Source organism: Stigmatopora nigra, chromosome 7 (genome assembly GCF_051989575.1).
Source record: "Stigmatopora nigra isolate UIUO_SnigA chromosome 7, RoL_Snig_1.1, whole genome shotgun sequence".
Taxonomy (NCBI): Eukaryota; Metazoa; Chordata; class Actinopteri; order Syngnathiformes; family Syngnathidae; genus Stigmatopora; species Stigmatopora nigra.
The window spans coordinates 10,112,421-10,132,644 of record NC_135514.1 but is presented as its reverse complement, the minus strand read 5'-3'; the positions used below and the strand labels follow the sequence as shown (position 1 = coordinate 10,132,644).

The window sequence follows — 20,224 nt, the reverse complement described above, 5'->3', positions numbered from 1 at the left end:
GTTGCATTTATTCATTGAAAACACTCATATCTAAAAACACTTCTCTCTGAAATTTTTCCTTGTTGGAATTTATGGAATTAAATGCAAGACAAAGCATTATTTGTATTTTCCCATATGGTGGAAGCTGATCCCCACAAGGCTAGTCAGTAAATAGCTGGCCAATTGTGAATACTTTTTACAACCATGTACTCATAGTTATTCAGAAAGCCAAAGAGGGAATCATCTTTTATAAGGTATCATACTAAATGTCACATAAAGCATTTAAAACCATTACAAATTCATGTCAAAACACTTAAATCTATTACCTTGAACCTCTGTCCCATAGTGAACCATCCCTCCCACAATTATTGAAATTTTGAAAGTATTTGAAGCACATACAAAATAGTACTTTATAGTAACAGATGCCAGAACATAGAGGCATAGATGGTTTATGTCAGACTAAAACGGGCTGGCCATGACATAGATAACAAAAAAAACTGCACATTTTTGTGATAGAAAATTGTTATTTGATCTGTCTAGTAGTTTCCGTCCGCTATCAGAGTCTGAGTGTCAGAATCTCCCAAATCGTCATAGTCAGGAGACGCCAAAGTCTCATTGTATTCTGTCTCCAATTTGTTCCCTGTTTTTACTGCACGACGCAGCTGATTCCAAAACAGCTCCTGGGCTTGTTCGGGGTTGAGGCAGTTCCAGCCGGGCCACTGCAGGTACGTCTTCTTTAGCATGACCTTTCTCATGCGGTGGTAGGAGGACATTTGACGCTCAGAGACAGGCTCCAGGAAGATAAGCAGCAGAACGTCGCGGTGCTCGTCGAAGAGCCGGTAACTGGCCAGCTGGATTTCCAAGGAGCACCATTCGCTTCGTAGGAAATTACGGCTAACGACACAGATGGTCTTGCGACTACTGTACACGGCGCTGACAATGTTGTCTACTATATCCCGACCTGGCTCAAAGTCTCGATGATGCAAGCAAAGTTTCAAAGACGAGTCGTTGCCCTCCAGGTTTGGCAAAAGCTGTACCATGACCCACTCTTCGTCTTTAGAGTTGTAGGAAACAAAAGCATCGTATGTGCACTTTTCCTCCTCTTTGAACTTGCGCCACTGGTCGCTGAACCAGGCCCGAAACACGTAATAGCCATACTTCACTTTCCAATAAAGTTTGACATAAAGCAGCGGGAAGGCTGTGAGGAAGGCTACCACGGTGGACGTGATGATGAAGAAATGCTTGCCGAGGTCAACAAAGCAGACATCGGTGTTGAAATTGTAGAACCTCTTAGTTTCTCCATTCTGGCAAGGAATATTGTAAAGATACCCAACTTGGACCTTCTGGTTATAGTTTGTCCAATTCTGCAACAAACTGTTCTGGCATGTGCAAAGGAGTGGAAGGCTGCGAATGTCCAGGTACTCCAATTGGGGCAAAGCTTCCAACAAATCTACCTCAATTGTTTGCATTGCATTGTGGTTGAGCTCTAGTGTCTGCAACCCTGTCATATTGCCAAACACCTCTCTAGAGAAGGTCCGGAAGCCAGCGTTTTGTACGCTCAACCGGGACAACATGCGAAGATTTTTAAAAAACGCCTGGCTTCAGTTCAATGTTTACAACGCAGCACTTCTCCAGGCTCAGGAAATACAAGTTTGTCAGATCGTCAAATGCATCAACGGCGATGTACGAGATTTGATTGTTGCGGAGGTATAGAGATGTGAGGTTGCCGAGGCCTTGGAAGAACTTCTGCCGCAATCTGCTGAGACCGTAAGGACGCTGTCCACCCAACTTCAAATCTGCGAGTCTCTTTAGCTTCACAAACGGGGAGTTGACTATTTGGGTTGGAAAGTGAATCAGGTTTCTTTCCAAATCCAGCACTGTGAGTGTGTCCATAAACACTATATGGAGGGATGTATGGATCTGTTTCAGGTTGTTTCCATCTAGGTACAACTTTGAGAGGCTTTGGAGTCCTTCAAATCCCGAGGGTTGAATTTGCGTAATCTTGTTCCCTCCGAGGTCTAACATTTTCAGGTTTTTAAGATGGAGGAAGGTTCCGTTGAAAATGACTGCGATGCAATTGTTGCGCAGGTAAAGATATTGCAGAGCGATCAGGTCTTCAAAGGTTTTAACGAATAGGTCGGAGAGAAGGTTGTTGTCCAAGCGTAGGGTCTCGAGTTTGGAGAGTCCCTTGAGAGCTTCATGATGGAGAAAAGCAATACTGTTGATGTTTAATTTTAGGATTCGGACATTTCTTGTGTGATAAAACGAGTAGGCGTTTACTGAAAGCATGCGATTGTATCGGAAGCTGAGCTCTTTCAGCCTATCAAATCGCAACGTTACATCCTTGCAAGATGTAAGGCTCATGATGTGATTGTGTTCGAAATAAAACTTTTCCAAATATTTATTCTTGCCCAGAAATCCCAGGCAGTTTGACATTTGGTCTGGAAAGCTGCCAAAATTGTTGTTAGAAAGATTCAGGGCTGTTTTGATTGTTGGACAATCGGACAATGTGTCATTTTGTAGGTAACTGATGCTATTGTTGCCCAGACGCAGCGTGTTAAGACTTTTTCCCTTCTTCCTTAATATCTTGCACAGCTCACGTACCATACTGTCGCTTTTCACACCAGTTCCTGTAAAGTCCACTTTACCTGCCTTAATGTTGCTGATGTTTAAAAGACTCATCACGTTAACTTGGGTGGAGCTCAGCTTGAGATAGTTTGTTCCTTTTAGATCCACATTCTGAAAAGCTTCTGCAGTGAGTCCAAAATTTGAAGACAAATCTAAAATTTGGATTCTGGATAAGAAGTGGCGCTGGCATCCTAATGTGTCCAGATTGTTTTCACACAGGTACAATTTCCTGAGTGACGGAGGGAGCGAAATGTTTGAGTGAAGAAGAGATGAAAATTGGTTTTGGCTAAGCTCTAATTTATTCAGATTTTTTAAGCTTGACACAGCCTCAACAATCTCTGAAAAGTTTTTCAGGAGGTTATTCTGCAGTATTAAAGTGTCCAGCCTGAGCTGGCACTCCGAGAAAATGTTCACGGGCAGATGGGTAATGTGGTTGTCACTCAGATTGAGTAAAGTGAGATTGTGCAGGTTTGCGAATAGCTTCGGCCTCAGAGATGAGATGTTATTGTATGCCAAGTCCAGAAATTTGAGTTGATTTAGTCCATCAAAAGACAAGTCACTTAGGTTTCGCAAGCGGTTACCACTTAACTGAAGCCTCTGAAGGTCTTTGAATTTGATGAAGGCTTTGCCGGGAATGCACTCGATAGGAGTGGCGAAAATGGTGAGATTGATCAGATGCTCTGGCAGGTCATCCATGATGGCAGATATATTTTTTGTTGTTGGTTTTGTGCATCTCAAGTTGAGCCCTTTAGACCGACTTACATTGATGCAGTACTTGTAGGAGTATGGCACAACTAAATGGATCGCCATCAGAATGATCACGACCGATGACAGGCAACAGACAACTGCTGCCATGGTGCACCTTTGTCTCAGGAAGTTTTGGTCCTTTTAGATGCAATATCTGAAGGGGAATAATATGGAACAGAGCAAAAGGTTTTTGTCATTTTCACTGTTCTGCATGCCTGAATATTTTACAGCAGATTTTTCTTAGTTTTGGGCGAAGAGGTATTAGGCCAACTTAACCATTTTCAAAAATTCATTTTTATGGGAAAAATTATTTCATGGGCTATCGGCTTTCTGCCATCAACTTGGTCATGGACTGAAATTAATGTATTAGTAAAGTAAAACTGCTATTGAATTTCGTCTGGCTATATGTCAGTAAGCATGAGTCCATTTCCTCAGAAAATAGTCACTTCCTTTTGTCCCACAGCATTGATATAGTATATATACGACTGTAAAATTGCATGCGTTTATTTGTTGGTTTACATTAAAAAAAAATCATTTCAACCAATGTTTAGGTTCCCAGGGGGCAACTAGTTCATTAATATTTCAGTGAAAGCTATGTGACACATGGCCCATACTGCTTTAACTGTCAAATTAGTTTCATAGTGCCCGCATACATAGTTGTTTACATACATGCATTTTCTGATATTAATAGGAAACATCTGAGTGCTTAAAGGTTTAAAAAAAATAATTTAACAACATAATTTAATAATTTAAAATAACACACTAGAGTTTTAAGTTTGAAAGGGAACAGGTGCATAAAAGCACCATTTCAAGCCCCCTGTATGAATTCACTCTTTGCATATGCTATACATAGCCTCGCGTGAAAGACAGTGTAGTAAAAATAAATAAAGATTGATGAAGATTTTGCTCTAAATCTTACCCGATCAGAAGGAAATGTGCCTCGATACTTTTCATTTCTTGTTTGTTGGAAAGAGGAAGACAACACTATTGACTCCCTCTTACTCTTGCATATATTAATGACGTAAAAAAATGTGCTTAATCAACTCCAATAAGTGAACAAAAAGAAAACTTATTAATTTAATAATACCGTCAACCCATGCCAAGATATAATTGTAGGAATTTTCGGTCAAGCTCCCATTTAGTTAAGATAAATTGACATATTTGACATCACACTGACACACACACACATACAGTTGTGGAAATGGAATATTTATTGAAAGGGTGTGATTAACTATAATAGATTAAGACGCATAAATAGAACTTACTATCATGGAAACTAATCATAAAACTTTATTATGAATTTAACTCATTCACTGCCACTGATAGAAATAGACTTTAAACTTTATATAAGCATTCACCATAATGTCTAAATGTCAATTAAGACACGACGTTCGTACATCACATTTTCAAAAGTGATTTTTTTTTCACTCCCACATCCCCAATTTCTAAGCTCTCATCTTCTGCTCTCGCGCCATTTGACACAGGCCACATTCATACAAGCAGATCATCGTACACCAGTCTTGACACACTGAGCCCTAAAGAGGTGAAAGGGAAACACACAGTTAGTTTGATCATATTCTACAATAGATATATTCTCAAGATAATAACCAATGTGATCGCACAATGCTAATAAATAAACAGTCTTCTAGTTGGTCTGCACAATTAATCATTTTAATTAAGTGTTTCCAACGTTCTTATTCTTGTTATTTCTGTTGAGTACATTTTGGCTCCTCTTTATTGACCAGGGTCCCAAGTGACTGACTTACCTGTCCATTATCCTCCCTTCTGCCACAAAGTACCACCTCGATAAAAATGTAAAAATACAATAAATATAGCTGAAATTATTGGAAGCAACTTTAACTTACTGGACAGTTTCACCATTAGACCTCCCCGTATATACCTTCAATTTGAATATAAACTGCGTCACATTATTCCAGTCCAAAGTATTGGCGATGAAGTTAAATACAACTGAGCTGTGTACTTGTTAAATTTTTCTTCCTGAACTGATTGAATTATTATTATTTTTTTAAAGTCAACCCACTTAGTTTTACTGACAGGTGACACAAAATGTCTCATACATTTGTTAAGGGAAATCATATCTTGGTTAAACTTACTTCAATGCGGTATTTGTGGCGCATGTTGGTCCTCAAAGGCACTGAGCTGCCAGGAAGAAAGGCCAGGCAGCAGGTCTCTCCGCTATCCTGGGCCACTTTGCACTCCAATATGCATGGCACGAATGTCCCACACAGACCTACGAGTGAAAGACATTGTAAAAGTAGCACTTTTACTTGAAATCACCACTCGTCCTCTTTCAATGCTTACAAATTCCGCAGTCGTCGCAGCAGTCAAACACATTGGACGTCCAGTCAGACAGGCCGGAGGAAACGGTGTACTGGTTGGAGTTAACTTGAGGTTGGGAACTAATCACACTAGGCTGAAAAGTCATGGCTGGAAGTCCAAAGTTGATCTGTGTGGTCTAGAGCGGGTGGGCTCTTATATCCCGTTATTTGATCCACTTGGAGTGTTTGATTTTGGGGCGTAGTTAACTATTCTAAAGGTGGCACCTATCGTGATTCATTTCTGTATTTCAAATGTATTATTTGCCTTCATTATTTGAGGAGAAAATAAGTCCTTTTATTTTCTCTATGAAAAACAAATCGGAGCAGGTGTGCTTGTGGGGCAGGTCTAGTGTACACAACATTTATAATGGCAGGTTGAATTGTTGAACTTATGTTTATGTATTTTGTGGTATGCATTATATTCTCGACGAGAATAGAATTGGTTGGCCCGCCGGGCAAATGATTAGCGTCGCACATTTCCAGGGTCGAGGGTTCAGTCGCAGGTCGGTCCTCATCCGGGTGGTGCTTTCATGTTATCCTGGCTTTAGCTGAGTCAAAACTTTTTATAACGGTTTCATACAATAATGGGAGCTTAACAAAGCAGTTTTTGGCTTCTGCGATTCAAGTCATAATCAATCAAGGTATCAATAATCCTCTAGCTTTAGTTCTATAACAGTGGTTCTTAACCTGAGTTTGAGCGAACCCTAGGGGTTCAGTGAGTTGGTCTCTGGGGTTTGGTGGAGCTTCTGCCGACCATCACTGGCTGCAGATGATCACGTGACATTGCTTGGCCAATCAGTTCTGCGAGGAATTTATGTATCTTGAATTTGAAAGAAAAGACATTGTATTTTACACTAAAGTAGGATTCGGCATATACGCAAATGAAACTGGTGGGTTTCGGTCAAGGTGCATATGAACCTGGTGGAGTTCGGGACTGCAAACAAGGTTTAGTAACCACTGTTCTATAAATATAGCACTCCTAAGAAATATAAAAAGGGAACTGCAACAATTTAGCTTTGTTTCACTTTAAATCTACCTATGAGAACATAGGAAGTGAAAGTGCCAAATTGCCATTAGCTTGTCATGAACAACATGGCGACGCTAACCATTCGCTCTCCTCTACGCAAGTAGAGGGTGGCATAGCACGATTCAATAAGGCCACACAAAAGTGAGAAAAAAACAGTCCAAATGCACCCGTACACAACTTGCAAGTTGTATGGCGACCTTCAGTCATGACTTTTATTCTTTAGCATGAGTATGTCACATATCAAAATTGAGCTGGCACCTAAATTTACTAACAACCCACCCAGTCTGAATTTTACATTTTGAATCTTACGAACATGCAACACAACTTGCTTTCACGACTTAATGAAAATGCACTTAATTTCATTCCCAACAACTTTGACTAGAGCAGAAGCAGAAGAAACATCTGCACGGTTGTGCAAGCACAGAATTTAGCAGAAGACCCTCCGTCGGGACAAATGTAACCACAAGATGATTCAGTTCCTCACACTTTTGGCAGAGAAGATTGTTTTGAACAGAAATCTGTTAAGTAAATATAATGTCTCCCCTAACCTAAATATATGGAAGTGTAAAGAACGTTATTACTCCTACAAAATACAATAAAATATATCTTTTATATATATATATATATATATATATATATATATATATATATATATATATATATATATATATATATATATATATATATATATATATATATATATATATATATATATATATATATATATATATATATATATATATATATATATATATATATATATATATATATATATATATATATATATATGATTTAAATTATTCTAATTATGTGACTGTCTGTTTTAGCTGGTCTTTTAAATCTGTCTGCAGTTTTTTTTTTTTATATCTTTTTACAACTCCTAGTGTGTCACAATTTCCTCCAAGGCAAAAATAAGACACCTATTTCAACGACAATCTATGTTTGCATTTAGTATTGTATAAAGCAAGTCAGGAGTCGCTTCCTGAAAACACAGCTTCTGGTTTTGTTCCTCAATCCAATGCTGCTGTGAAAAAGTTTTTCCTCTTGAGCTTTGGAGACTGCAGGTCAGTTTATTGCCACCACTTCTGCAACAACCATGGATGATTACATGGTGACCACAGAAGACTACTGGGTGAGTGACTTTGTTTTTATTCCCTTATCTGGATCACAATTGTGCCACTAGATGAAAACATTCCTCATTGATATTACAAAAAAAATCTTGAACATTGAAATTAGAGCTTTTAGTAGAAGAAAAATGATTCCAAGTCTTAAAATCTGATTGAATGCAGTTGTTTTGTATCGGGTTACAAGGTCACAGCTATAATGTCTGTCTTATTTTTTATGGTGTATACTTTTATTTCTTTGTATTTGGTTATTTTAACTGTCATACTCATCCACAGTTCTTCGACTATGACAATTACACGTTTTACCCTGAAACCAGCAAAACACATGCAGCCCCTTGTCCCCATGAGGACATCTACACTTTTGCGCAGAGGTACCTCCCCGTGGTCTACAGCTTGGTCTTCTTCCTAGCCGTGGTTGGCAACTTGCTGGTTTTGTGCGTGATTCGACGTTACCGAAACGGCCGCGGCGGAGGCCCCTGCTCCTTCTCCCTGACCGACACCTTCCTCCTCCACTTGGCCATCTCCGACCTCCTCCTGGCATTCACGCTGCCGCTCTTTGCCACGCAGTGGGCCCACCAGTGGGTGTTTGGCGAGGCGGTCTGCAAGCTCTGCGGCGCACTGTTCTCTCTCAACCGCTACAGCGGGATCCTCTTCCTGGCGTGCATCAGCTTCGACCGTTACTTGGCGATCGTCCACGCCGTCAGTTCCGGATGGAAGCGCAAAACTTGCCAGGCTCAAGTGGCCTGCTCATTCATCTGGGTGGGCTGCCTGGCGCTCGGAGGGGTGGACATCTTTTATAAGCAGGTGAGCGAGGTGAAAATCAGAGACGGGCGGGGTCCACTGGTCTGCCAGGTGTGGTTTACCAACAATGCCGCAGAATGGCAGGCCGCCCTGCAGCTTATCAGCGTGAGTCTGGGTTTCGGACTACCGCTGCTGATTATGCTTTACTGCTACATCCGGATCTTCCGCTCGCTCTGCAACGCCACTCGCAGGCAAAAGCGCAAGTCCCTCCGTCTCATCGTCTCCCTGGTGTCTGTCTTCGTGCTATGCTGGGCGCCGTTCAATGGGTTCCAACTGGCCGACGGCCTGCAGAGACTGGGCGCGGTGGTGGGAGGATGCCAGTTTGGCCGTGTGGTGGACATGGGTAGCGTGATCACTGAGAGTATTGGGTTGTCGCATTGCGCCCTCAACCCGCTGCTGTATGGATTTGTGGGTGTCAAGTTCCGCAGGGAGATGGCTCGCATGTGCAAGGGGCTGCTGGGCACGAGGCGCTCGAGTGGAGCAGAAGAATGGAGGGAGAAGAAGAGGAAAACCATTGGCTCCTACAGCTCTGCCGAGAGTGAAAACACACACTACTCGGTCATCGTCGGAAGATGATTCAGGAGAGGACAGATAGTCACCAAATCTAGGAAAGAAAGGCACCACTTTTCCACTGTGTTGCACTAGGCCAACTTGACAATTCATTGAAGTTGGATGCAGATTTTCTAACGTACACCACTTTGAAAATACTTATAAATAACTCTAAAAAGTAAAAATCCATCCACTATTTAGAGAGAGAGAAAGCATATAGCATTTTCAGTCCTTCCTGCATTCATGAATATTATCCAAAGTACCTAACTATACTATGGAATCCCGTCACTCAAAGAAGTATTTACTTCTTAATGTTGCTTGTAACTGTGCTCTCATCAACTTTATTCAAAGAAAAATATTTTCAAGATAAAGGTTCCAATCATGTAAGGACAAATTGAATTTATTTTGGCTATATTTGCCATATGGAGCATTTTAAAAATGGAGGTCTAGAGCGACCCATTTTAAGATTATTACTAATCTGGCTTGTTTTTCAGGGGGAAATAACTTGTCTGGGTAAAATGGAAAAAAAATCATGGAGTGAAACTGCTGACTGTCTTTTTTTTTGTTTTGCCACTCAAAATATTCAACTGCATGTGTGCACTCTGTGTTGCAAAAAAGAGGAACCCATTTTGACTCACATATGAAATATAATGGTGAGGGGAAAACAATCTGTCAACCAAAGACACAAAATTGAACTCAGAAAAATGTTTGTGAATAATTTGTGCTGCATTTGTAGTGAGAAGTATTTATACTATCACACTTAAAACCTTTTTTTTCTTTTAAAAGGAAGTCTGTATATTGTCAAGAATACATATTTCATAATAGGGGAAATGTTCTATTGAGAAAGAAAGAAATAAGTGAAATAAGAATTATTCTTCTTTGAAAACTCATATATTTTTTAATTGTTGTTATATTACAGGGAAACGATTGCATATTTTATGATAAATTTGCACTTGATTATGTATTAAAATCATTTTGTTTGAACTAGATACATTTGACGTTTTTCTATTGTAGTAACGCAAGAGGTGTTTTAGACATTTTTTTTGTATTTTCAAGAAGTAACTTGCATATTTCTAGAAAGAAAGAGGGGGAAGTAAAATACTTTTGGGAAAAACAACATAATCTTAGAAATAGGATATCATATAAGCTACATTATAATATAATATTATTTTTTCCACCAGAGATTGTATTAGTGCATTGCGTTTAAATATTAATCAATTATTTTTTCAATGTATAGCAAATTGCCCTTTATTCACAATTTTTCTATAGATGGCAGCAGATATCTGAATGGAAACAACCGTTTCAATATGCTTGTTTTGCAGGTCTCTCACGTGGTAGTTAAACACGACTAAACAGCACCCTCTATGTACCAATGACTAGTATTGCGACCGCATTGTGTCGCTCTTTGTTTATAAGCATCAAGCCACGTTCGTCCACGTCCGGAAAATGAAAAACGCACCCAATGTAGCCTTCAAAACAAAAGTTTTCTATTCCTACCTCTGATCAAAAGAAGACACAGATATTTTTTTAATTATTTTCCCAATTATTCTAAATTAATTAGAGCATACTATGAAAATATGTGGAATGGATGACTTTATCTTGGTATAGGAATGACAACAACATTTTATTTTGAAAATAAAGCAAGCCTTTGCTTGCTCCGTGATAGAGAAATGATTTTTTTTCTGGCGTGCAGTGACATTTGTTGACTTGATCCAGACCCAGACAGTTAATTAGTCATTAAAACCTGACATAATTTAACAAAACGCATTGTTTTTTTTCGGATAGGTCGCAGTTTTACTCTTCACTCTATCAGTTTTATTTTTTTTTACCCTTTCAGTTACCATCGCGTGGTTCCCGTTTCTAAACTGCGACCCCCCTGTCAGTGAAGAATGGGGATATTCTGGGTTTCCTTTTTATTCTGGATTTGAGGTGCTTTAGTCCCTTTTGGGGAATCGAACTGCATTCCCCTTTGTTTTTCTGTTGAACGACCATCGAGCAGAACCTTTTCAGCTGTCATCATCTAATAAAGGTGAGCAACATTATCCTTAGAGTATTGGTGTGTGAGGGTAGCATGTTATTTTAGAGATTGGGTGGGTTTTCTTTGGGTACTTCAGATCTGTCTTGTTTGACTCTATCGATGTGTTTTAAACTTTGTTTGAGGTAACCCTGTGGTTTTCCTGTTTTACCAGCTGTGTACTAACCTAAGACTTGAATGGTCGATTTCAATGTGTCATGTAAATGTAGATGACTAAGTATTAAAAATTGAGAAAGGAAAAGTAACTTTCAGGGTAATGTTGATTTCTAAGAATTTTGTTCTTTTGGATTGTTAAGGGAGTTGTTGCATTAGTGTTTTTGTGATGTTTTTGCTCTATTTTTTTTTGCATAAATGTTGGATAGCAGTGTGTTTGTATTTGCATTGACTTTCCTCCTGGTTGAGTAAATATCTTGTTTTTTAGGCTTGTTTTGGGAACATAAGAAAACTTTATAAAGTCAGCAGTTTCAGGCATTTTCAAATAGTGTTGAAAATGGATGGATTGATGGAGAATACGACCAAATGTATTTTGAGAAAATGAAGGTAGTCATCATGAACATTGGATTAATATATAAAATAAGAACTTTTTTTTTACTTCAACCAAAAAATAAAAACAAAAATACAGAGAGGATCCTGTTTAAATGAGGCTGAAAGAAAGTGTGTTTGCAAAGCAGCACTAGTTGTTTTTCTTTTTCTTTTTGGCCAGCAGCTAAGCTGCAATGTTTGTTTATGGTGTAGTCGTGTGGATTAAACACATTATCACGATGCTCTATTTATCATGTTAAAAGATTTAGATTGAATTAAACTTTACAGAGCAAGTAATAGGTGAACTAATCAGTTTATTTAAATGTTTGAATGTTACAGTGTATGAAAGAAAATCAACTGATTTCAAGTATTGAAAAAAACCCTGAAAGTTCAAGTTTTCTAGTTCCAAATATCAATCTACTGCTTTTATCCTTTTATTCAATTTTACCTTTTTGAATTGTAAAAGTCAAATAAAATACAATTTAGGAATCACAGAGCTTTTGAATTATTAAAATCTAATAAAACCCTGTTATTTCGCCACTGCGTCATCACCGTTGCAAACATTAACCATGACATCTTCATCGGTCTCATGGAATTTAAACAACAACAAAAAGCAGAAGTGTTGTCTCTATCAGTCACTCAAAAGTTCAGAGAGTGTTTCCTGAAGCTCAGCTTTTTCAATGACTATGCACGTATATGACTGGGGAACTTCCGATTTAAACCCACCCTCCGTTATTGCCTCATCTGATGACAAAGGCTTGTCTCTCACTCTGCTTTAGACATTCTCAAAAATTTCAAGCACTTTTGAAGACACCTTTGTTGTCTCCACACCAGCAGGACAATGATGGACATTCACCTGGATGGTCTGTTCAGCCTCAACGCCAGCTACGACTACGACGAGGACTATGCGTACAATGACGACGATCCGGGCTTAAAGGGAGGACAATGGATATTGATCCCTATGGTCTACTCGGTGGTACTGATCCTAGGTCTGTTCGGGAATGGGCTGCTATTAGCGGCGCTGGCGCTGAAGAAGCGAGCGTGGAGAACTTCGGACACCTTTATCCTCCATCTGAGTGTGGCCGACGTCCTGCTGTTGGTCACGCTGCCTCTGTGGGCAGCACAAGCCACCCAAAGTTGCGGGTGGTGCATCGGACTGGCTCTTTGTAGGATCAGTGCCGTTATCTTTAAGGTTTGGACTTGTTTTTTTTCTTACCTAACTTTAGTTCCCCTTAATCTGATCTGTTCCTATTTGCTCAACACTTTTTAACACTTTCTGTAAACAATTGTTAGTCTCCATGTGGGTATGTTCTTTTTTAAGGTTGATTATAAATCTAAAGGGATAGAAATCGCTGACAGTAAGATGAATTTAACAAAAGAATGAACTTCTAAATACTGCATGAAACTGTTTATTAAACTTCTTGTAAATCTGTCGAGATGAGATTGTGAGTCGTAAAATGTGAATGTTAAATTAATGATAGGCTAACAGACATCCTGCAGTTGTTGAGAGGAACATGGAGTTAATATGAGGCCGTGGGAGTTGTTAGGAAATTCCTTTTCATTCTTTCTGAGTGTTTCTGTTTAAAAAGGTCAGGAGTTGAGCAAACATCGGCTGAAGGGAAAGTGAAAGCTCACCAATTTCAGAGAATTGGAATGGGATCCTGGAAAAGGAAAACAAAAGTCATAATGTCTTGAAAAAGACATATAATACTATTAAACTTTGCAAAAAGAACCAAAAAATATTTAACAAATAACATTAAACACTCTTTGTATGTGTATTTTATCCTCAGAAACAGTATTTAAACAACTCAACCCTCCCATTTGTTGTGTTTTATTATATTTCTAGATTTTGCTCAGGTGAATCATGAGTAATTACCCTAAGTATGAAAAAACACTGCTAAAAAAAAGAAAAGAAAAATTCTGATAACTAAACAGTACATTTTGGACATGTTGCCATTTGATCCTTGACTTATTTTTATTGTTTTCCTGTCTTTAGCTCAACTTTTTCTGTGGGCTCTTCATCCTGGCCATCATCTGTCTGGACCGCTATCTCTCATTGGTTCACACCAAGCAGCTTTTTTCCCATAAGAAGCCCAAGTTGGCCCACCTGAGCTGCCTGGCAGTATGGTTCATCTCACTGCTCTTAACCATCCCCGAGTGGCTCAACATGCCATTGGAGCGCCATCCATGGAAGGAGGAGAAAACCCAGTGTGTCCTCGGTCTCTACACTGAAAACACACGCCTTGCGTCGCGTCTCTCTCACCACCTGTTCAGCTTGGCCGCCGGCGTAGTCGTCTGCTTCTCCTGCGGGACGCCGTGGCTCCAGCGCTCGGCCAAAAACATCCGTAAGAGAGTGGTCATGCTCATCCTACTCGGGGTCTTCTCACTCTGCTGGATTCCTTATAACATTGTGCTCGTGGTGGACACGTTTCGTGGAGAGGAGACGACCTCGGACACTTCATCTGGGCTTCCACAATGGTCACAGAGGACTGCTCTGAAAATCACGGCGGTACTTGGTTGTGTTCACGCATGCCTCAGGCCGTTTCTCTACCTCGGCCTGAGCGGCGATTTCAGGAAGTGGACTTGTGCTACGCTGAGTTGCATCAGAGCGGAATCTGAAGGGTCGGTTTGGGAATTGGGCGTAGGGGACGACGCCCTCCTTGAGCAGAGCCCAGAGATGGAGCAGCTAAAGCAGCTTCCCACAGTGGACCAGAAAATACAGGTTCAAATAACCGCGTAGCAAAAGTGACAATTAAGATTAAGGTATTGACTGTAACAAGTCACTAAATGTAAGACTGGTACTTGCTTGGATTGGATTGGATAACTTTTTTGGTTGCAACTTTCAATTACACATAATAGTGTAGTGCACTACACTGTTTTTTAAGTTATACGTACTGTAAAATAGTGGTGGCTTTTGTTGCATTTATGTAAATATTGTGTTGGAAGAAATTACATTTCAGAATTATTCAATACTGCGATCTATATGTAACCGCTCTTGGTGGTGATGTCACTCTACTCCTTTTCTTTTTTTCCAGAACTGGACAGTCGAACGTTCTGACTGACGAGCTACTAAAAGTCTTTGAAGGAAATGCTGTCCATGTAGAACAGGGGTGGCCAAGTCCGGTCCTCGAGAGCCGCAATCCGGGCTGTTTTCCAGATCTCCCTCCACCAACACACCTGAATCAAATAGCAAGTAACAAGCTTCTGGAGAGTTTGCTAATGAGTTGATCATTTGATTCAAGTGTGATAGAGGAGGGAGATACAGAAAACAGACCAGATAGCAGCTCTCGAGGACTGGAGTTGGCCACCCATGATGTAAAAGGTCAGGAAAACCTTACTATAATCATTTTTAAAAAGCATACTGCAGTTGAAACCAAACTAGACTGCATGTGCAACTGCAGACCACCACCATCAAACTGGTTACACACATTTTTTACAGTTGTTTGTGGTAAACACCAGTTAAAATTTATTATGTTTCATTTGCATTTAATTTGACCGTAAACACTTTATGGTTATGGAGGTTTCTTTGATAGGAAAACAAGTTGAGGTTTTTTCAATCTCTGCCACTTTTTGTTCTCTTAAAGGGAAGTCATTGTCATGTGCTTCAAGGAGAGAGGAGGTGTGACCATTTTGAATGTCAGTGGGAACACGTAATTTATTTGGCATCGTCTCATACAGGTTTTGTAAAATAGTTTTTATGTTTTAATGATTTTTATTGTTGTTGTGTTGTCCAATGTGCACTCTAGCACAAAAAATGATGTTTTTAAAATGAGAACATTACCGGTACAGCTCCATACAATTTATGCTAACAACAATACTTTGCCGTAATCCAGGCAATATATTAGTAGAGTATAACCCTCTTTTTATGACTGCGTTTTAGTATTTAAACAATAGCTCCTTATCAATTTCCGTATCCTTCATTTATAAAGTCCACCATTATGATGAAGTAATCTATCCATTTTACTGCAGGGATCCAGCAGTTAATCACCTTGCAGGACTTAATGTATGCATGGGAATTTCCTGTGGGACATTCCGGCCTTGGTAATTTTTCACTGTTGCAACATGTGTAGCGGCCGCATGGCATGTTGACACAAAAACTTGTGTGATGTCACCGATCATGTGTCTATTAGACTATAAAAAGCATGTTGAGTCACTGTTTGGGAAAGTTGGTATCGCTGGGCTAACCAGACCAACCTGATTTGTAATTTGAGGTTGTGTTAATGCAAAGACTTTCACAGATCTCTCTTTGTGTACACTAGGGTGGGGAGACATTTTAACCTTGAAATCCTCTCAGGCCTGAACTAAATAGGAAAAAAAATGTTTGAAGTATTTCATGAACATTCTTTCATATAAGCAAATGTTCTTAATTTGTACAGAGTGGGGAAGAACATGTTACAAACAACTAAAGCTAGAAGCCATGAGAGATTGATCACACTCGTGCATAGTTGGGTGAAGTTTGCAGGCCTCTACACATTTCCTTATCGTCTTTTTTTTTTTGCATGAGCCACACATTGCACAAGGTTTCTAAGCTGTGCTTCTGTTTTTTCCCTTCATTTCCTCCCTGATTCCTGCCAGATGGTTTTTTTTATGTGTTACATTGGTGCGAGGAAATCCTATGTAAGTCTTAAGACATCTTTTATTTTACTACTCACTGTATATACAACAAAAAAATGACAAATTTGAAGTGCTCAACTCCTGTAAAGCGAAAAACTTATTTTAGGTTCAATACATATTAAGATAACTTGGTATAACTTGGTATCTTTTATGTTTCTGTCTTATGGAAGAGGCAAAGCTCCTTGCAAAGTTGTTATAATGCTGTGATTTTATTTTATTTACACCGTGTTAAATTTTATGTGTTGCCAAGCAAATACAAAAGACAAAAGGGGCTTTCATTCAATCAGACATTAAAAGGTTATTATATTAACTAAGATATAAAAGTATCCCTCTAGGGTGGTAACTCAATCAAGTAACAGGCTGCATCAATGCTCATGTGTTATGTGATTGTTCCACATAAAAGTTGTTATATGAGCTGTTTGTCGTTGTGAATATAAATTATTGCAAGCATTTTATCCTGTTTGTTTTATTATAATGATTATTTATAGAAGAAGCAAGCCTGTGAGCTTAGTAAGGTTCAGTTTCAAACATTTATTCCTGTTTCATTTCATTTTGGTTTCCAACAACAGTAATTAACATTATCATTGAGTCATTAGCTCATTGTTGATCTCAAATATTATCTGGTTAACATTTCTTAGGGTTTTAGTAGACACACCAAATGTGAACTCTAATTTGGTCCCATTTCGACTCTTCGGGGACAAGTTCAGATTTTTAATTCGGTCTGTAAAACCATCCTTGTCTGAGTTCATTAATATAAATTATACTCCTTTATTACAACTATCTTGTATCATGTCATAATGAGTAAATATAAGAATTTTGTCGGCCATGTTTGCATATTTGTAGCATTTTTACCTCTCAAAAAAACAAATCGGAAAAAAACATTTATTCTTATATGTGTAATGGTACACTGTATTGTAGTATGCATACATATATCAGTGCTTGTTGCGCATTTAAGCAAAGAAAATTGTTGTATTTGCAAAAGGCATGTTGGAAAAAAAATGTATGCCTTGTAATTGAGCATAATGAAGCAGTTTAGAATTATTATAATAAGGTGGAATTTTCTGTTTGGATTCCCTCCAATCTCAATAGGGGGCAATTTAGGTGTCTTAATGGTAATGTTGACATTTGTTTTAGATTGCCAGGGAGTTGGAGGTGTCTGCAGAATCGGACCAAATGGATCCTTTCCTGCTACCCACTGAGTGAAATCCTATCCCTATCTTGGATTTGCAGGTGAGTAACCTGAAAATATCCAGGAGCTGCTGACGGAACTTGACCCCTACAAAAGCATACAGGATGGGGTTCAGGCTGCAGTGAAGGTTGCCCATAGTTTGGGTGATGATCAAAGCTTTTGTCAAGGAAGCTTTAAATTCACAACTGGTGTTTGTGCTCTCTGTAAAGGCTGTGTCCAAAATGAGGGCAATGTGGAAGGGTGCCCAGCAGAGAAAGAACACCAGCACCACAGCGACGATGACCCGGAATGCCTTCTGTTTCTGAAGGCCAACCGTGCCACAGCGCAGTCGGCGGAGAATGCACGAATAGCAGAAGACGAGCACAAGTGACGGCAGCATGAAACCGACAATGTGGGAGAGGAGACGAGATGCCAGCTGCCACGAGTAAAAGTTGCGGATGCACTCTGTCTTGTTTCTCCTAACGTCATTTACCGCTTCCAGGAAGATCAAGTCAGGCACGGACAGGAGAAAGGACAAAAGCCAGATGCCCATGCAACTGGATTGGATGACCCATGGTTTCCGACGGGAGTACATCTGAGTGGCGTGTACGATAGACAGGTAACGGTCCAGACTTATGCACGCCAGAAGGAAGATTCCACAGTAGAAGTTGATCTGAGAATTCAAAGACATGTTGAGTTAGTTTTAGAGTTTACCGAACAAATCATCTGTAATCATACATGTAGGTATACTAATCTCTCTGTCATTCCAGCCAATTGACTGTTTGTAAATATATTCAATCACTAACATTTTTTTTTTGTAGACATACTTTCATAATGTTAACTGGTCTTTCCAGCTCTTTGTTTCAGAGTCCATCAGTCAGTCTATCAGTCCATATGCCTGCATATCACTCTATTGATACATCTATCAGTCTTTCAATCTACCTTGATCATTCTCCCTATTCAGCATTTAATACATTAGTTAGTAGAATAAGAGTAAAATAATGACATGGCATTTTGTCTTACTGTCAAAGCAGTGCCAGTGATCTTGCAGAGAGGCGTGCCAAAGGTCCAGCCGTCGCCATGAGCGTCCTGGACGGCCCACATGGGTAACGTGAGCAACAACAGGATGTCGGCCAATGCCAGGTGAAGAATAAAGGTATCCGTCACACTCCATGTCTTTCTGCTCCGGGCCAGAATTCCCAGAAGGACCCCATTACCCACGATGCCCACGACAAAGGCCATTGAGTAAAGGATGGGAATAAAAACAGCTTCAAAGTGCCTGCCTTCTTTCAAGCTGCAAAGATCATTTGAGGATCTGCTGTCGACTGACGACTCGTTGCTGTAATTTTCACTTTCCAGACCTTCCAGCAGGTCATCCAAGTACCACGATTCAGCATCTAAGGTAAACACTTGGCCGCTTTCTAGTAGAGAGCTCTGAAAATAAGACACATTGATCATAATCTACCAGTCGATCATCGATTTTCTTTAGGTCTGAATGATGTCTTGTTGGTGCTAAGACATTGTACTCACATAGCAGCACATACGATACTTTAATTTTATTCATCCATTATTATTTTTTGAACACAGATCTGGCTCTTTTAACAATCGTAAGGATCTTCTTATTTGTGGACTCGACAGTCTTGCCTAACAAACGAGCTCTGACAGCTGCTTGTTAAGTGCTACATTGATCTTGGACACTTCAAACGTGTGCCCTTGATTGAGCTTCAATTTTGGTGTTAATGAGACACAAGGCCTCTCAGCTGCCAATCTTCCGAGATTGCATGTTTCCTATATTTATGTACCCTTTTCATTGCCGCAAGGTGGCGCCATGTAGCTACAGACTTTCACAACAATCTGTCACATATACAAAGATTGTATGCAGAAGGATTTCTTGCAAAAACAATCATTTAAAGGTTAATCACAATTTACTGCGTCAAAATACACACAATGGACATACATGTGAATCAACAGATGAAATGCAAATCACATTTAGGAGATGCATTTATGAACCATTTTGTTTCTTCAATAACTTGGAGTAAACATACTGCTTGTAACAGGGAATAGAAGTTCGAACTTTCATATATTATCTGTATTTAGCTTTTTGACATGCTTGCCAACTTTCACATTTAGAAATTCTTACACAAAACCGAACCGGGAGAGCACAAATGAGGAAACAATTATGCCTATTCAAAACAAGATACGTCATTTATTGACGAAACTTGAAAGTATCTGTTGTTTTGTCTGCTGCTTGCACATCTCCAGCATAGCAGATTTTTTATTTAGGAAGTTTATTTTATGATAGCCGTTGCATTAATCAATACCAGAGAATTAATTGTCAATCTTAAAAAGGTGGTTGACTTCAATGGTAATGTCTTTATTTTGTGAGTTTTGTTTTCACTTTTAACAACATTGAAACACGGAAAAACACACTCAATGGTAATAGATAACCTTAATAACAAATTTATAGGGTAAATAAACCCATGATAAAATAAAAACAAAAATATTAATAACCATAATCACTTACCATGCTGTTTTTGTCTGACATTGTTGCTAAGAGAGAGAAAAAATACACAATAGACACTGAACTCATTCAACAACTCTGTCTTTATAAGAGAGGAAGTTGTGGTTTTGAGAGAGCTAGGGGGGAAAAAGTACACAAAAAAACTGTGTGCAGGTGTGTAGAGTTGCTAA

At 39.3% G+C, this 20,224-nt stretch overlaps 5 protein-coding genes across 13 annotated transcripts; 2 read left to right on the top strand and 3 right to left on the bottom strand.

The window, feature by feature from the left end:
* Positions 1–2: 2 nt before the first annotated feature.
* On the bottom strand, positions 3–4,304 carry tlr21 (toll-like receptor 21). Its single transcript, XM_077721763.1, is given in 3 exon segments — positions 3–1,568; positions 1,570–3,508; positions 4,274–4,304. Coding segments are annotated over 2 exon segments (2,946 nt in total). The 5' UTR covers positions 3,463–3,508; positions 4,274–4,304; the 3' UTR covers positions 3–515.
* On the bottom strand, positions 3,561–5,813 carry cnfn (cornifelin). The gene is made up of 3 exons (XM_077721770.1): positions 5,677–5,813; positions 5,469–5,605; positions 3,561–4,889 (listed from the first exon to the last, which is right to left on the bottom strand). The coding sequence occupies exons 1-3, from the start codon at positions 5,798–5,800 to the stop codon at positions 4,800–4,802; spliced, it is 351 nt and encodes a 116-aa protein (XP_077577896.1). The 5' UTR covers positions 5,801–5,813; the 3' UTR covers positions 3,561–4,799.
* Positions 5,814–7,559: 1,746 nt separating this feature from the next.
* cxcr3.2 (chemokine (C-X-C motif) receptor 3, tandem duplicate 2) lies at positions 7,560–9,275 on the top strand. The gene is made up of 2 exons (XM_077720735.1): positions 7,560–7,852; positions 8,121–9,275. Exons 1-2 carry the CDS (start codon positions 7,817–7,819, stop codon positions 9,219–9,221), a joined length of 1,137 nt encoding a protein of 378 aa, XP_077576861.1. The 5' UTR covers positions 7,560–7,816; the 3' UTR covers positions 9,222–9,275.
* Positions 9,276–10,850: 1,575 nt separating this feature from the next.
* On the top strand, positions 10,851–18,924 carry LOC144199547 (C-X-C chemokine receptor type 3-like). Of its 8 annotated transcripts, none has more exons than XR_013326936.1 (8): positions 10,851–11,223; positions 12,586–12,943; positions 13,748–16,368; positions 17,500–17,595; positions 17,764–17,945; positions 18,036–18,152; positions 18,568–18,639; positions 18,728–18,921. XR_013326936.1 is itself a non-coding variant. In XM_077721266.1 (3 exons), the coding sequence occupies exons 2-3, from the start codon at positions 12,593–12,595 to the stop codon at positions 14,489–14,491; spliced, it is 1,095 nt and encodes a 364-aa protein (XP_077577392.1). In that variant the 5' UTR covers positions 10,851–11,223; positions 12,589–12,592; the 3' UTR covers positions 14,492–16,820. The 8 variants fall into 8 exon arrangements, 3 of the variants coding, with proteins under 3 accessions (XP_077577392.1, XP_077577389.1, XP_077577391.1); XR_013326934.1 differs by having other exon boundaries at positions 18,565–18,639; XR_013326937.1 differs by having other exon boundaries at positions 13,748–15,073; positions 18,565–18,924.
* Positions 16,833–20,123, bottom strand: cxcr3.1 (chemokine (C-X-C motif) receptor 3, tandem duplicate 1). Of its 2 annotated transcripts, none has more exons than XM_077721261.1 (3): positions 20,058–20,123; positions 18,557–18,967; positions 16,833–18,206 (listed from the first exon to the last, which is right to left on the bottom strand). In XM_077721261.1, exons 1-3 carry the CDS (start codon positions 20,121–20,123, stop codon positions 17,496–17,498), a joined length of 1,188 nt encoding a protein of 395 aa, XP_077577387.1. In that variant the 3' UTR covers positions 16,833–17,495. The 2 variants fall into 2 exon arrangements, with proteins under 2 accessions (XP_077577387.1, XP_077577388.1); XM_077721262.1 differs by lacking the exon at positions 20,058–20,123 and adding an exon at positions 19,064–19,259.
* Between the last annotated feature and the right edge of the window lie 101 nt (positions 20,124–20,224).